This window comes from Ascidia mentula, chromosome 4 (genome assembly GCF_947561715.1).
Source record: "Ascidia mentula chromosome 4, kaAscMent1.1, whole genome shotgun sequence".
Lineage (NCBI taxonomy): Eukaryota > Metazoa > Chordata > Ascidiacea > Phlebobranchia > Ascidiidae > Ascidia > Ascidia mentula.
In genome coordinates, this window is record NC_138569.1 from 14,482,840 (window position 1) to 14,495,858 (window position 13,019).

Genomic DNA, 13,019 nt, shown 5'->3' on the forward strand with positions numbered 1-13,019 from the left:
GGGAACGAGCTGATATCGTAGCAGCGAAATTCGTCAGATGCCCTCGGGCCTCTCGAAAACTGCGCTAGTATTACGTCTCATGGCTTCCAGGCTGTATTACGACCATATTTCTATCTGCGGAAGAAACGCGAGCGGTATTAATTGTCCACGCTGGTCGAGCAGGTTTTTTTGAACGACGTCGAAATTGGTGAAGAAGCGGATCGGCGCTGGCAGTTGCGCAAGTACCAAGGTTTTAAAAAAAGATAAAACGGGTTCACTTTAAATTTTTCAAAGTTTGTTGGTTAATAAAGATACTGTCAGGTGTTTACCTCATGACAAAATTTGCGGAAAAAATCAACGAGTTCCAAAATTTGTGTTTTTTCCTCGCAGAAACTAAAACATGATTTTTTACTAAACCCCTTACATACAACACTAATCCCTGATTACATTTGTAAATGCTGTGATAAACAGTCGAGCATCCTAATGTGCATAATAGTAGTCCGACCTGCGCTAACATTTGATTAAAACAACACATATTTCTCATGTTTTCAGTGCATTTGGCGAGCGTATACGCGTAAGAGGAGTTTGCACAGCATTGGCAAAAAAGACAAACCAAAAGCCAATAAACACATGAACATGACGGACGGTGATAAAAAGTAGGAAGTACTATATCAACTAAAGGCAATTTGTACAAACCATTGATGTCACCAGGCTTTTATCTAAAATCAATGACAAGTGGTGTGTAGTACAGAAAGTGTCGCGACTTAGGGAATCCAAATAAGTGCGCCTACACAGCACGTAAAATTTTGTTCAACTGTTATAATACGGGAAAGGTTGAAGCACCCAAAATGTTCGGTAACAATGGGAGAGCAACTTTGCATTGATTGAAAAACAAGTTATCACGTTGGTTTATGCGCTTACTACAACCAGGGGTGTCCAACCCACTTGATTGTTTGTTCATGGCTTCAAAACACTCCATATGGGTAAACATTCGACAAATTCATAACACTGAAATTAATTCTGCAGGATGTTTGGGATGTATTTGACGGATTGTGTTTAAAACTTCATTGTCGTTCAATCATGGCCAAATACTTTATTCACCAATACAATTTCCAGGTGTGCAAATTCATGTGACATAAGTTTACGTTACGTAAATTGTCTCGCGGGCAACGGGTTGGACACCCCAGTTTCAACAAGTTACTAATGTACGGCTTTTATTTGCGGGAAAAAGTTACCCCATAAATTACACATCCGACACTACACACTGAAGATGGCAAGCGTCATTTTCTGAAAAAGTCGTTGAAATTAGAGCAAATCATACTGTGCAAATTACTTCTTAAATAGTAACAGCCATACAGCTCCATACTGGTGCATCGCCACACGATATCAGCGATAATTGACAAACCAAAAAGATGGGTCCCGTGGTTAGAAAAGATCCCTTGTTTCTGACACAGAGGGTTTTGGTATTGCACACAGTGGAGAAATCGTCGTACCACGAATAAAGTGGACGTGAAAATGAAAAACACACGTTCAGGGTAAAGGACAATATGGGACGTAGGAATATTGCTATGTATACAATAGGATCACTCAACTGAATTTGTCACTTTTATCAAAAGGAAAGTTAGAATCTGCACCTTTCGTCCTTTAGGTTGAAACACTTTGCATTCAAAATTAAATAAAAACAAAAATTAATTTGAAAAAGAAACAGGTGTTGCAAACAGTGTGTCGCACATAAAACCCAAAAATTCGGCAATATTTTTTGGTTCAGTTTGTAGAATTTCAACTTCCCGTGAAAGCGGAAACGATTTGTTAATCGCCTATACCTATTTTTGACTCTCTATCACCACCAAGCTACTAAAAATACCGACCGACATTCTGTTATACAAGTCACGATCGCCTTTCTTTTGTTGAAAGCACGAATTCCAACATACATTGCATGAAGTATCAAAAATATTAAAAGTTGCATCATATATGCTTTGCTTTTGGATCACGTGTTATTTGCGCGCATGAGGCAAACATGACGTCACGAAACAGGCTCATATAAGGAGATAATTGTTTGCTCGTGGGTAACAAGAGATCGTAGCAATTACAAATATGTTCCATACTTTAACCATAGAGAATCCGGGTGTCTGCGTCTGATCCGGTTTAATATCACTTGAGAGAGTTGTTCAACGAACGATTGCACTTCTTAAATTCATCCCAGGGAGGAGTTATTTCTTCGAAAGTTGCGTGGACAAATTTTCGAGGTCCTGCAACGCACACGAGTAAGTATGTTGAATGTTGTTGCACATAGCGAACACACCCTCAAATTAGCTTGTGCATATGAAATGCAATATAAAGGGTGGAAGTCTAGCATATATACAAACATTTTACAGCAATCTAGCGCGACGACGTCATCAGCCCCACACCATCGCCCCAGAAAGCCCATTGTGATATTACCAATATATATATATTCCATATTTAAATGCCTAAACCAGTGCCTCTCAAACTCTTTTAGCGTGCGACGAAATTGGAAAGATTCACCGTACTTACCACGCCACAATTATTATCTATCATGACGATTTGTTCCTGCGTGTGCAATTTTCAGTCGCATAAGGCTGACTTAACACGTTGGCTGCCTTCGTATTTTCCGAAAAAACTTAAATTTTCTTGGTTTAAGTTATTACGCGACGCCATAGGAAACTCTAAACGACGCAAAGCTTTAAGAAGCTCGAAATTCAACCATCAAAAATCTTACAGTTAAAACAATGCACAGGTGCGTATTGTGTGAACTGTACATGTCGCCTGCTGAAAAGACAGTAGTTGATGCAAAGAGGCGGAGTTTCAGTACCTGCGTCAGAGCGTGATTTTTAGTCATTTCTTCTTCCAGCATTCTGGTAAGTTTTCTATTCAGCTCCCTAATATTCGCCACATCGGCGTCATCCTGCCCAGTGATAATGCTTCGAACTCGATTCCCTATCGAACGTGATGGTGCGAGTTCCTCGTTCGATGATTTTGTTTTGTGAACGTCTGCAAACACCGTAAATGTTTGTTGAATATATTATCGATATGTATTATAATAATGCCTGAGGAATTGAAACCAAACAACGTGCACGTTTTTTTGCAATAAAGAAAAATGCCACGTTTCCGTTTTTCTGGCACAGCGTCTATTTTTAACAACAGCCGTACATGAAGCACCAAATCTCGACACGCGTTGAAACTTGTTTAGGTTTATTAAGTATAGAAAATACCATTAAACAGAACAGGCGTAAACCACAATTTCTTCAAAGAAAAACCTGTTCTGGTGTGTTGGACATATCGTTGTATAACTTTGGTCTTTTCCATTAACTCATCGGCCATCGCACCCGCACTTTCCTCAAGGTGGCGCACTTGCTCTTCCAACTGCCACTTTTCTTGTTGTAAGGTTGTGACACGCGCAAGAAGGTCGCGACTTTCGGCTTTGCTCACATTAACGGCGGAAGTCGGTGTTGACGATAATCCCCCAGTACCAGACTGTATCAATATTTCTTATTACAGAGTTTGTGCGGTAAAACGCCACGACGGAACAATAAGCATTTTCAGCGAATTTGAACCGGTCACAAAGTCTTCAGAAATTGTTGAAAGTACACAATGCAGTAATAGGCTTAACAGTAGTTTGTAGTTCAGTTATTGCAAAACTTTGGCGTTAAACTGGAACGTTTATAGGTGTAACACGTTTTGTCCATTATGGGTGCTTAGTCACAATCATCCAGTTAACATGGTCTACGTCTCACAATCTGCGGCAAAACTTTCTTATTTATTTCTCATTTAAAAACTTCAAATAATTAGAGAAATAAAACTCTTTTACGACCAGTCAACTTGTCTGAAATTGTGAACTTCAAACAACACAAACCAAGCTGCTGCAAGTTGCAAGAAAAAAAACGCTTTCCAACCGTGTTGAAGTTTCTCACCTGGGAGTGAGAATCGCTTTGTTTGCTTGAAGACATAAAATCACGGAAACTAAATGAAGATACCGAGCTTCCATCGCCCCCTGTGACTGAAGTGTCGTGATTGTCGACCACTTGTAACAATTCCTCAACGTCTGCAAGAAAAAATTCAGATAAAACCGGTCAGAACCAGTATTTTGCAAATGTCACGTGTACGCACTGGATTGGCTCGACGAGAGGTCTTTCAACTTTTCTTGCAGTTTTTCGTTTCGCTTTTTCTCTAAGGCAAGTTGACGTTTCAAGTCTTTCAACTGAAAATGGAAAGGTTAAGATCGTTATCATGTTTTACCCCACGAAGCTGGAACAAACGTAAACAGGCTACCGACGGAAGGTGCCATTGTATATTATACATATATTTATCGCGGAACACCTTAAACATAAATAATATTAGATGGCAATTTTTTACTTCATTTTTACAAACATTTTTTTGAGATTTACGAGTTATCGCATCAAAATATCTTTCACCAAAATGTACGTGATATTGTGGTGGAAAACTCTAGTAAGTCAAATCTTATTATTATGTTTTGTGGATAGCATAAAGTAGTTGCGTGTATTATCGTACAGCCGTGTGTCCTTTCTTCTCCACAAGTTTCTGTTTGCTTTTTTCATCCTGGATATCTTGTTTCAGGCGATCCCTTGCATCCTCTCGCTTCTGAATCTCTCCATTCGCTTGAGAAAGTCTCTCCTCCACTTCCTTGATCTCATCATCTTTTTGGGATAGCTGGACTTTGATTCCCTGTTAACATTGTTTGTTACAACTTTGTAAAGATTTTATAAAGTTATTGGATGTTTGTTGGTATATTATTGCTTCCAAAGCAGCGGTACAGAACATAGGGCAAACGGCACAAGTTGAAAGGTCATCTCCATTGATTGGAAAATCGTATAACATATATTCCCTTATTTCGTATTTACTTGTCATGCGATATTGATGGAAACGCATACATATCACTGTACAAACGCTCCCGAAATGTTTAAATCAGATGTCGCACTAAATATGAACAATCTGTGCACCTTAACATCCTTTTGGTGGACGGCTTTCAGGTTTTGGATTTCTTCCAGGTGTTCGGCCTTTTTCTCTTCGGCTGCCCGCTCGGCATCTTTCAATGCTCGTTCGAACCAACCTCGTGAGTTCTCGATCGATGAAAGGTTGGATTGTAAGTCTCGCAGTTGTTGTTGGATCGAATCGACTTCCCGCGTCTTCGCCTGGAAAGCATACAGAGTATTAATGACAAAAATAAAACAGTTTATTAACAGCTCTAATGTCGTTGTTGGGTGAGATTATTTGGCCTTAACTGATAAGCGCCATCAGTATCACTTAAATCCAAATCTTGTTATAACACTTTGTTAAAACGACTTTGCACACCAAACGAAATTTTTAAAACACTCTGGCTAAGGGTGGCAATTGTGTAACAGCAGAGATAGAATATATGTATTGGAAATGTGTTGTGGGCGTGTGTCTTGGTTAAACACGGATGTGGGAAACGGTCCAGTGATCACGGATCACAGAACGCGATTCAACGCAAACACAATCTTTTTCGGGCAACCAAAACCAACTATAGCTGGGCGAATTCGACACACCACGCAACAAGGCAAATTATAGAACTAGCTGGTTGCTAAAACACTGCGCTGAATCAATGTTTGTCTTGCAGTAGTTAATCAATTAAAGTTATTTGAAGAAATATAGTACAATTGCACGTAGTTACCATGCCTCTTTATGTTGACAGTGGATATTGCATGGTTTTTGAACCAAAGAAATATAAGTTTACCCGATCTTGGTGGTTCATGCGTATCAACTCCTGCTCTTGGCGTTTACAAGTTTCCTCTAACGCCTTCAGCTTTTCGGTGTGAGCCTCGCTCGTTCGTTTGTTGACGCTGTCGAACTCGGCTTGCATTACCACGATGCGTTCCGTGAACTTGGCGTTGTGCTCCTGGGATTCAATGGCTTGTTTGTCCATCACTTTTTTCCGTTTCTCGGCAAGCTGATTAAAAAAGATGGTTTAAATGCACAATATATAAAAATATAAAAATGAAACCAGAGGGTGTTCAAGACTTAGAATGCGACCTGCCTAGTCGTCATTATAAAGTTGCATTCACACACTAACGTATGTGGTAGGTTTGTAGCAAGTTTTATGGAAAGGATTCGCGTGAATCTATTTATTGATCCAGTATTGATTGGTAAACCAGACTGACGTGAATATAGAGACGAAAGCGGTGAGTTTATCAGAAACCGTGGTAAGGTACAGAATAAGCCAAAACCTTGTCTTTAAAACGTGACCAAAAGTTGGATTGATGTAATTTGCTTTTTCACTGTCACTCGAGCTTACCTCTTTAGCTTCATGAACCTCACGCCGCAAAGCCTCGTTGTCGTGCTCAACTTGGTCGACCCTTTGCAGAAGAGCGCCGCTTGCCCGGGCATTCTCCTCAAATTTGGTAACTGCGTCATCTCTTTCCGTCACTGCCTTTTCCAATTTGGCGTTGAGGGTTGTGATTTGCGACTCGAATTTGCTGGTTTGAGTATTTTGGTCGAAGCGCATTTGTTCTTGCGAAGAAAGTCTCTACACAATATAGAATATGTTACCCCAAGTGGACGGATATTACTATTGCTCTTTTAAACTAAACGTCAGTAATTAATATATGAACCTACACACATACAGAACATGTACACACACAACACTTCGTGGCGTAACATCGTGTTAATAACGCATGAGTGTCATGTCAACTTGTACCTGTTGAGCTTCCTCTAAACACTGTTGCAGTTGATCTTTTTCATGAGATAAATTTTTAACATCTGCTTCTAGTGTGTCTACTTCCTTCTGAAGAATTGCCATCCTTGAATGCTGCTGCTCGAGTAGGTTGTGAGAAGATTGTAAGGCCTGTCATTAACAGAGAAAACCCCCCATAATTTTCAATTAAAATCTAGCCTTTAAATTTTTGGCCATGGCTTAAATTATCAATTCAATTATGTTGGTATGTATATTGCGCACATTGCCTAATGAAGAAATCTCATTGGACAGTTTTTCTTTTTCCGACTGCAACTGAATGTTGCTTGCTTCACGAAGGGCAGTCAATTCACTTGCTTTATTTCTGCATGTAAAAAATGTTTTTAAATTGACAAAAATTAAGTGCATTTTTGTAAAGCACAATTATATAATGCAGTCTGATCAGCTCCAAAATTGTTTGTAAGAGGTGGTTTAAACTTACTGACAGTCCTTAAATAGCTTTTCCTTTTCATCTTGCAATTGAATATATGAAGCCTGTTTCCTGTCCACTTTCTCCCTGTAACTATCAACTTCACTGTTGAGAGTTTTACATTCAGAAAGTCTGCGGTTTGTCTCTTCATCCAAAGCTTTTTGCAAAAGAACTTTTTCTTCCTTTTCCGTATCATATTGCATTTTTATGTCTGAAACAATCAAAAGTCAAAGTTAACAGTGTTTAAGTGCACTGAGTTAGATAGATTATTTGGTACAAAAAATATCATAATATATTTACAATACATCATTACTATTTTGAAGTATTTGAACTGTGTGAGACAGAAAAAAAATGTTCTGGTGCAAAATTTCCTACACTTATTTCACCATGCAGTTGGGATTTTTTGACAGTACTTTGCAAATTTACTTACAAATTATTCTGTTTGCTTGTTTAATCCAATTAAAAAAATGACAATTAGGAATTGTCAGCTACCGTTTAATTCTTGTAGTTGTTGCTTTAATCTTTGACACTGTGCTTCTGCATGCAGCAACCGCTCGTCATTTACAACAGAGTGAAAGGAGTTCTCTGAATGGTTAGTTATTGATGCATCATCTGTTGTAGGTGATACACCATCAACCTGTGCAACATGTCAGTGATTTCCAATTTTGGAACTCGAAGGATGAATGACACAGAATAGTATTAACTGAATTAATAAGTTTAACTAAAAAGTTATTTAGGTACAAAGATATTTGCAGGGATACAGTACAGCAGCATAATCTGGACTTCTGACAGCTTACAGCCATGTAATACTTTGATGCTATGAAATGACAAATGAGCAAGAAGCAGTTTAACATGACATGGCTCAAAATTAGAGCAGTATTAACCTCGTCCATTGCAGACAGCGGATCTTTCCAGTCTGAACCATTTGACAAACTTGATGTTGGTTTTTCAACAGAAGACAGAGTATCTGTCGAGGCATTGTTTAACTTGACTTGTTGCATGGTTGCAGTGATTTGCTCCAATTCTTCCTTGTGTTTTAATTGCAGGGCTGAATAAAGAGATTCAATAAGTACTTTTAAATGGAATGAATCGACAAATTGTGCAAGAAATTACATTACACATTTTTACCATTGTGTAATATAATTATACATTTCACCAACAATTGCAATTTTAGAACACAATAGTTCGCACCTTCCAAACTAGTTTTCAATGCAGTGTTTTGAGCTTGCAATCTTCGGAGTTCAGATTCGCTGTTGCCATCCACCTCACTAGAGTTCGTCTGAAGCTTAAGCTTTTCATTTTCCTTCTCTAGCTTGTGTACATTATCTGATAACTGTTGTAAACAAGATGCTCATTCTTATACATAAAATAAATTACAAACAGTACAACTTATAGAGATATTTTTTTTGGTTTACACTCTCTAAAAGATCAAAACCAGTACTATTGCGCAAAGTGCAAAAAAATGCATTTTACCCGTGTTAGTTCTTGCATTAATGTCTGAGATTGCAAATTAAATTCTTGCTCCGTTTGGAGCAGCAAGGCTTCATATTCTTGGCTTTGCTTGCTTTTGTTCATAATTGAAAGTGCTCTGTAAACATTGTTTGTCATGAATTGTTAAACCTGTTTGTACAAACAATATTCAGTATTGTTTTTTGTAACAATCCAAACACATTTTTCTCACTTTTTTAGTTTCAATTGTTTGTTGAGTTCTTTATCCAGTCTAACTTCCCTCTCACTCGTATCCTTCAGTTTAACAACCAGTTTCTTATTTTCATCTTGTAGTTTGTATGCTTCAGTCCTCATTTCGATTATTTGAAGCTTAGATAAAATTATATTTCATAATACTACATGGGTATAAATAACAAACCAAACACATATCTAGGAAAAAGAAGTCAACTCAAAAATCACAAGTTCAGTAGGTTTGTTTGATTCAGGGTGTCTATGATTAAAAACTTGGCCTGGTTTGTAATATACAGAAATATTTTTTAATATAATAGAGGTTAATACATGATCTAAATTTAAAAACTTGTGAATGTATTGACATTTTTGAAATAGTGGAACAGAATTTCATCATAAAAATATTACAGTTCATAATACCTGCATTCTGTGAAATTCTTCATTTGATATAGCTTGCATCCCAGCCATGATAAACAAAGTTTTTCTTCTCCCTTTTTATAAAACTTTAAACGTATTCCACATCCATTTATTGTCAGATAATCCACGTCTTTAGCATAAAAACAAATGCTTTTATTTTTTCAACATTTTTTTGCAAGACAAGTTTACTGCCGAAGCATATACCAATTAATTCCCAGGAAAAAGTATAAACCTTAAGTTTCATAAGTGTGTGTGGTGCTTCAGGTTTGTCAACAAGGACAAAGTGACAAGACAAAAATAGTAACCAAGTAAGCCATTTAAACAACAATACAAACGATAGTTCAAAAACTGTTCTTCTTTTTGCTGACTTTGCAATTGCCGTATAAATAGTTGTTTATACGTAAATTCATAGAGCTTGTTGTTAGTAGTGATGCACCGAAACAGCTATTTTTATATTCGGCCGAAACCGAATATTCGGCCGAAACCGAATATTCGGCAAAAGTTGCCGAATTATTTCGGCCGAATAAACCAAAACTAATTTTGGTGTCCATCTCTTTAAAATCGCAATAAATTTGAACAAAACATGTACTGGATTGGATCTAATCTTATCATACAGCCTTTTTGGCGCTTAAAAATAACCTCGTCTTGTTCCAACTGCTATAACTTGATTTTCATCCTTTCTGAGAAAATAAACAAAAGAAACGAAGACATTCGTACAGTTTAAACAAGGATTCTCACCTTTTCTAAACTTTGCGTATCAGCGTTAGATGCAGTAAAAAAGTTTCGGTTTCGGCCGAATTTTGCAGAAATATTCGGCCGAAACCGAATAATTGCGAAAACCTTAGTTTCGGCCGAATAAATTCGGCAAACCGAACTTTCGGTGCATCCCTAGTTGTTAGCATAGTGATTGCCGGTATTAATTATTTTAATGAAAAATTATCCGTTAAAAATAAAAGCAAGGAAAAAATGTTATGAACTGTGATTGTACAAATAGGGATTTCAGTGTTTAATGTATCTACAAGGCCGGAGCGGGGTGTCTGATTTGTGTCCATTGCTCAGGCTGTAAGGAGGCTTTGAAGGTTCTATTTTCATATTGCGTCAAAGTTTGATGTTTTTCGTGACCTGTAAGTATGTGTTTGTCTGTTACAAAGGATTTTAGCTTTACTCTTCATCGAATAATCTATGATTCTGGGTGGTCGGACTCAATACTGCAGCGTACCAATTGATTCCCCGGTCGGCTGCTTTGCTGATGCTAAAGTCTGCTTGCGTGTTCTTGCTGTATAGGGTAAGTTCGACTCCGTGGCAAACTTGTGAATTAATTGAAAGGCACGATTGCAATACCAGGTGGCTTAGGTTTGATTTGTTTCTAGCGCGTTTAACACGTGACTGAATTGCAGCGAATTAACTATTAAAAGAACGTGCGAACGTTTACAGCGCGATGGCGAGAATAACAACAGGGCCTAGAGAGTACGAGCGACTAAGAGAGTAGACTGGACTAGACTAGACTCTATTTAAGGATTACGAAATGGGCGTTTTATACAAAGTGTCAGAAAAGATGTATTGTCCAGCAGGATGCCAGAAAGCATGTGGGAGCTCCTGCAGGAAAGCTTAACACCGTCTGCAGTCTTCGGTCCGTATGTGTTCCAAATGTGTAAAGAATTAAGTAGGGAAACATGCGAATTCCGGTTCTGATACCGCATCAGCAGGAAGCTTGATCAGTTGCACAGTGGCGTGGTTGGTGATTGGCTAGCCTTTCTTTGTCAACTGAAGCAAATCCGTGAAAAGTGTGGCGGGGGTAGATTTCTGTTGGACGCTTTACGTTTCCGTAATCAGTAAACTTATATCGGTACTCACTGCTGTCCACGGGTTTTACCGGTTCAGGTTTATTCTTTTCCGCCTGCAGAATGTTTAGAGTTGTTACCAGGTTTTGTCGACTGGAAAAAAAGTTTTGTCGAGTAGCGTCTCTTTGGTAATTAGTTGTACAGACAGAAACACACCAAGGCACCATTCTGGTGATATGTTGGTGCCATTCTAGTGCCATCCGTGCCATATTGGTACCACATGGCCTCTGCCACTCTTGGTTAATACCCTTGTTCCCAGCCAACGCGGCCAACCCGGTATATTTAGAGGAACCGAAAGTTATGGGCGTTTAAAGTTTTATCGACTGGAAAAAAGTTTTGTCTACTAGCGTCTCTTTTAACTAAAGCCAAAAAACATGTATTTTTATATCCGCCTTGTTGGACCGAAAGTTATTTCGTTCGCATACGAGGTACCGGTGTAAAAAATCAGCACCGGTATGTTGTTCCATATGCTCTTGGCTACATCTGAGGCGAGTTTAGAAAAGTTTCTCGGTTCGGAACACTTTCAAATTTATTGTCAAACTCGCCTTGAATGCGCACTTGTTTAGTTTGATCGTTCGCTGCATGTCACATGCCGCCTTGTCGGACTGAAAGTTATTTTGTTGGCATACGTAGGACAACAAAAAATAAAGGTTCCCGCCATTCCTACGTAAGTCTTCTTTTCTAGTATTGCAAACACATTCAAGCATGGTAAATTAACTCGTTTGTGACGCAGTCCGCACGCTAATTAACCGACCGGTTTTAGTATTTTCCCGCATACTTGCCCTAAATTCATTTTGTTCATTTTGATTTACCGCCAAATGCAAAGATCAGCAAGCAGTTATTTTTTACACATAAATGTGGACTTCATATTGCCCCAAAAAGAATTTCCGCAATTTGGTCAAAGACAGACTTTGTAAAAAAGTATTGTGAAATATCCTGATATTCGTTCTGGCCACTTCCCTAAATAAAATTTTTCAAAGTTTTTCACCGCACACCTTAAAAAATTATTTTCAGCATTGAAATTTTTTTGTAGTTTTTCAAAAGTTTGTTTTAATCTCTGCAAACTGCAAAAATCAGCGAAATCAATAGAGAAACAGAAAAGCTATTGTGCATTTTTAACTTAAAACAGCACCAATGAGTCAAACCCCAAACCGAAAAGGTACAAGTGTTTATGCAGCTTTTTATTATTTTGATCATTGTGCAAATTGTACAAGTAGGCGTGGTTGTTAAAACATGTATGTCTAATTTCTTGAAAAAATTTGATTTCAAGAAAACTGTCAACAAATGTGCAAAGAGGTTTTTCCGAGCATTCTACGCGCTTAACCCTTCAAAGCGATGTTCAAATATCTGAAAAATTTGAACGGCCAAGTGCAAAAATATGAATTTATATTTTCCCTTTAAATAAAAACATCTACAGGCGATCTCATTCCATTGTGTTGACGCTTGATACAGAACTTTACCCCCCTCTTTTTTAAAAGTCTACGAACAATGACTCCACGTGAGTACAGCTAACAGAGGTGAAAATCTCAGAGACTTCCTGCCTGTCTCTAAAATTCTCTTTCCGATTGGGAGACAGGAAAGAGTACTCTTTCCGTTTCATATACGTATGTATTTTAAATGGCGAAATGTCTTACGGAGACACTCGCAGGTACTCTCTGTTTCCCGGTCTTGATTGAGAGTCACGAAACAATACTGAACTGGAAAGAGGAAAGAGACTCTCTCTATCTGTGATTCTGTTTTAAGTCATGTCCCCGGTCTCACCCTTGTCCGTCGAGTTGTTAGTCGTTTACATCTCGGTGTATACCTCCCCTTGTTTGTTCTCGGCCATTATAAAGCTTAATCGTATTTATGGCATGTGAATTGCTTCCTGTATGATTCAGACGAAGCCTAAATGGCTCCATGATTTAAAGTCCCTAGAAAGGTCGAGTGCGATCAGACGAGTTGAATAATT

General features: G+C 38.2%; 1 protein-coding gene across 1 annotated transcript; it reads right to left on the reverse strand.

The window, feature by feature from the left end:
* Positions 1-527: 527 nt before the first annotated feature.
* LOC145897555 (GRIP1-associated protein 1-like) lies at positions 528-9,506 on the reverse strand. Its single transcript, XM_082985898.1, has 18 exons — positions 9,231-9,506; positions 8,815-8,951; positions 8,607-8,721; positions 8,325-8,466; positions 8,018-8,181; positions 7,626-7,770; positions 7,146-7,344; positions 6,929-7,028; positions 6,671-6,817; positions 6,269-6,499; positions 5,711-5,923; positions 4,956-5,147; positions 4,507-4,680; positions 4,105-4,195; positions 3,909-4,039; positions 3,255-3,471; positions 2,810-2,988; positions 528-2,228 (listed from the first exon to the last, which is right to left on the reverse strand). Exons 1-18 carry the CDS (start codon positions 9,276-9,278, stop codon positions 2,190-2,192), a joined length of 2,664 nt encoding a protein of 887 aa, XP_082842024.1. The 5' UTR covers positions 9,279-9,506; the 3' UTR covers positions 528-2,189.
* Positions 9,507-13,019: the final 3,513 nt, after the last annotated feature.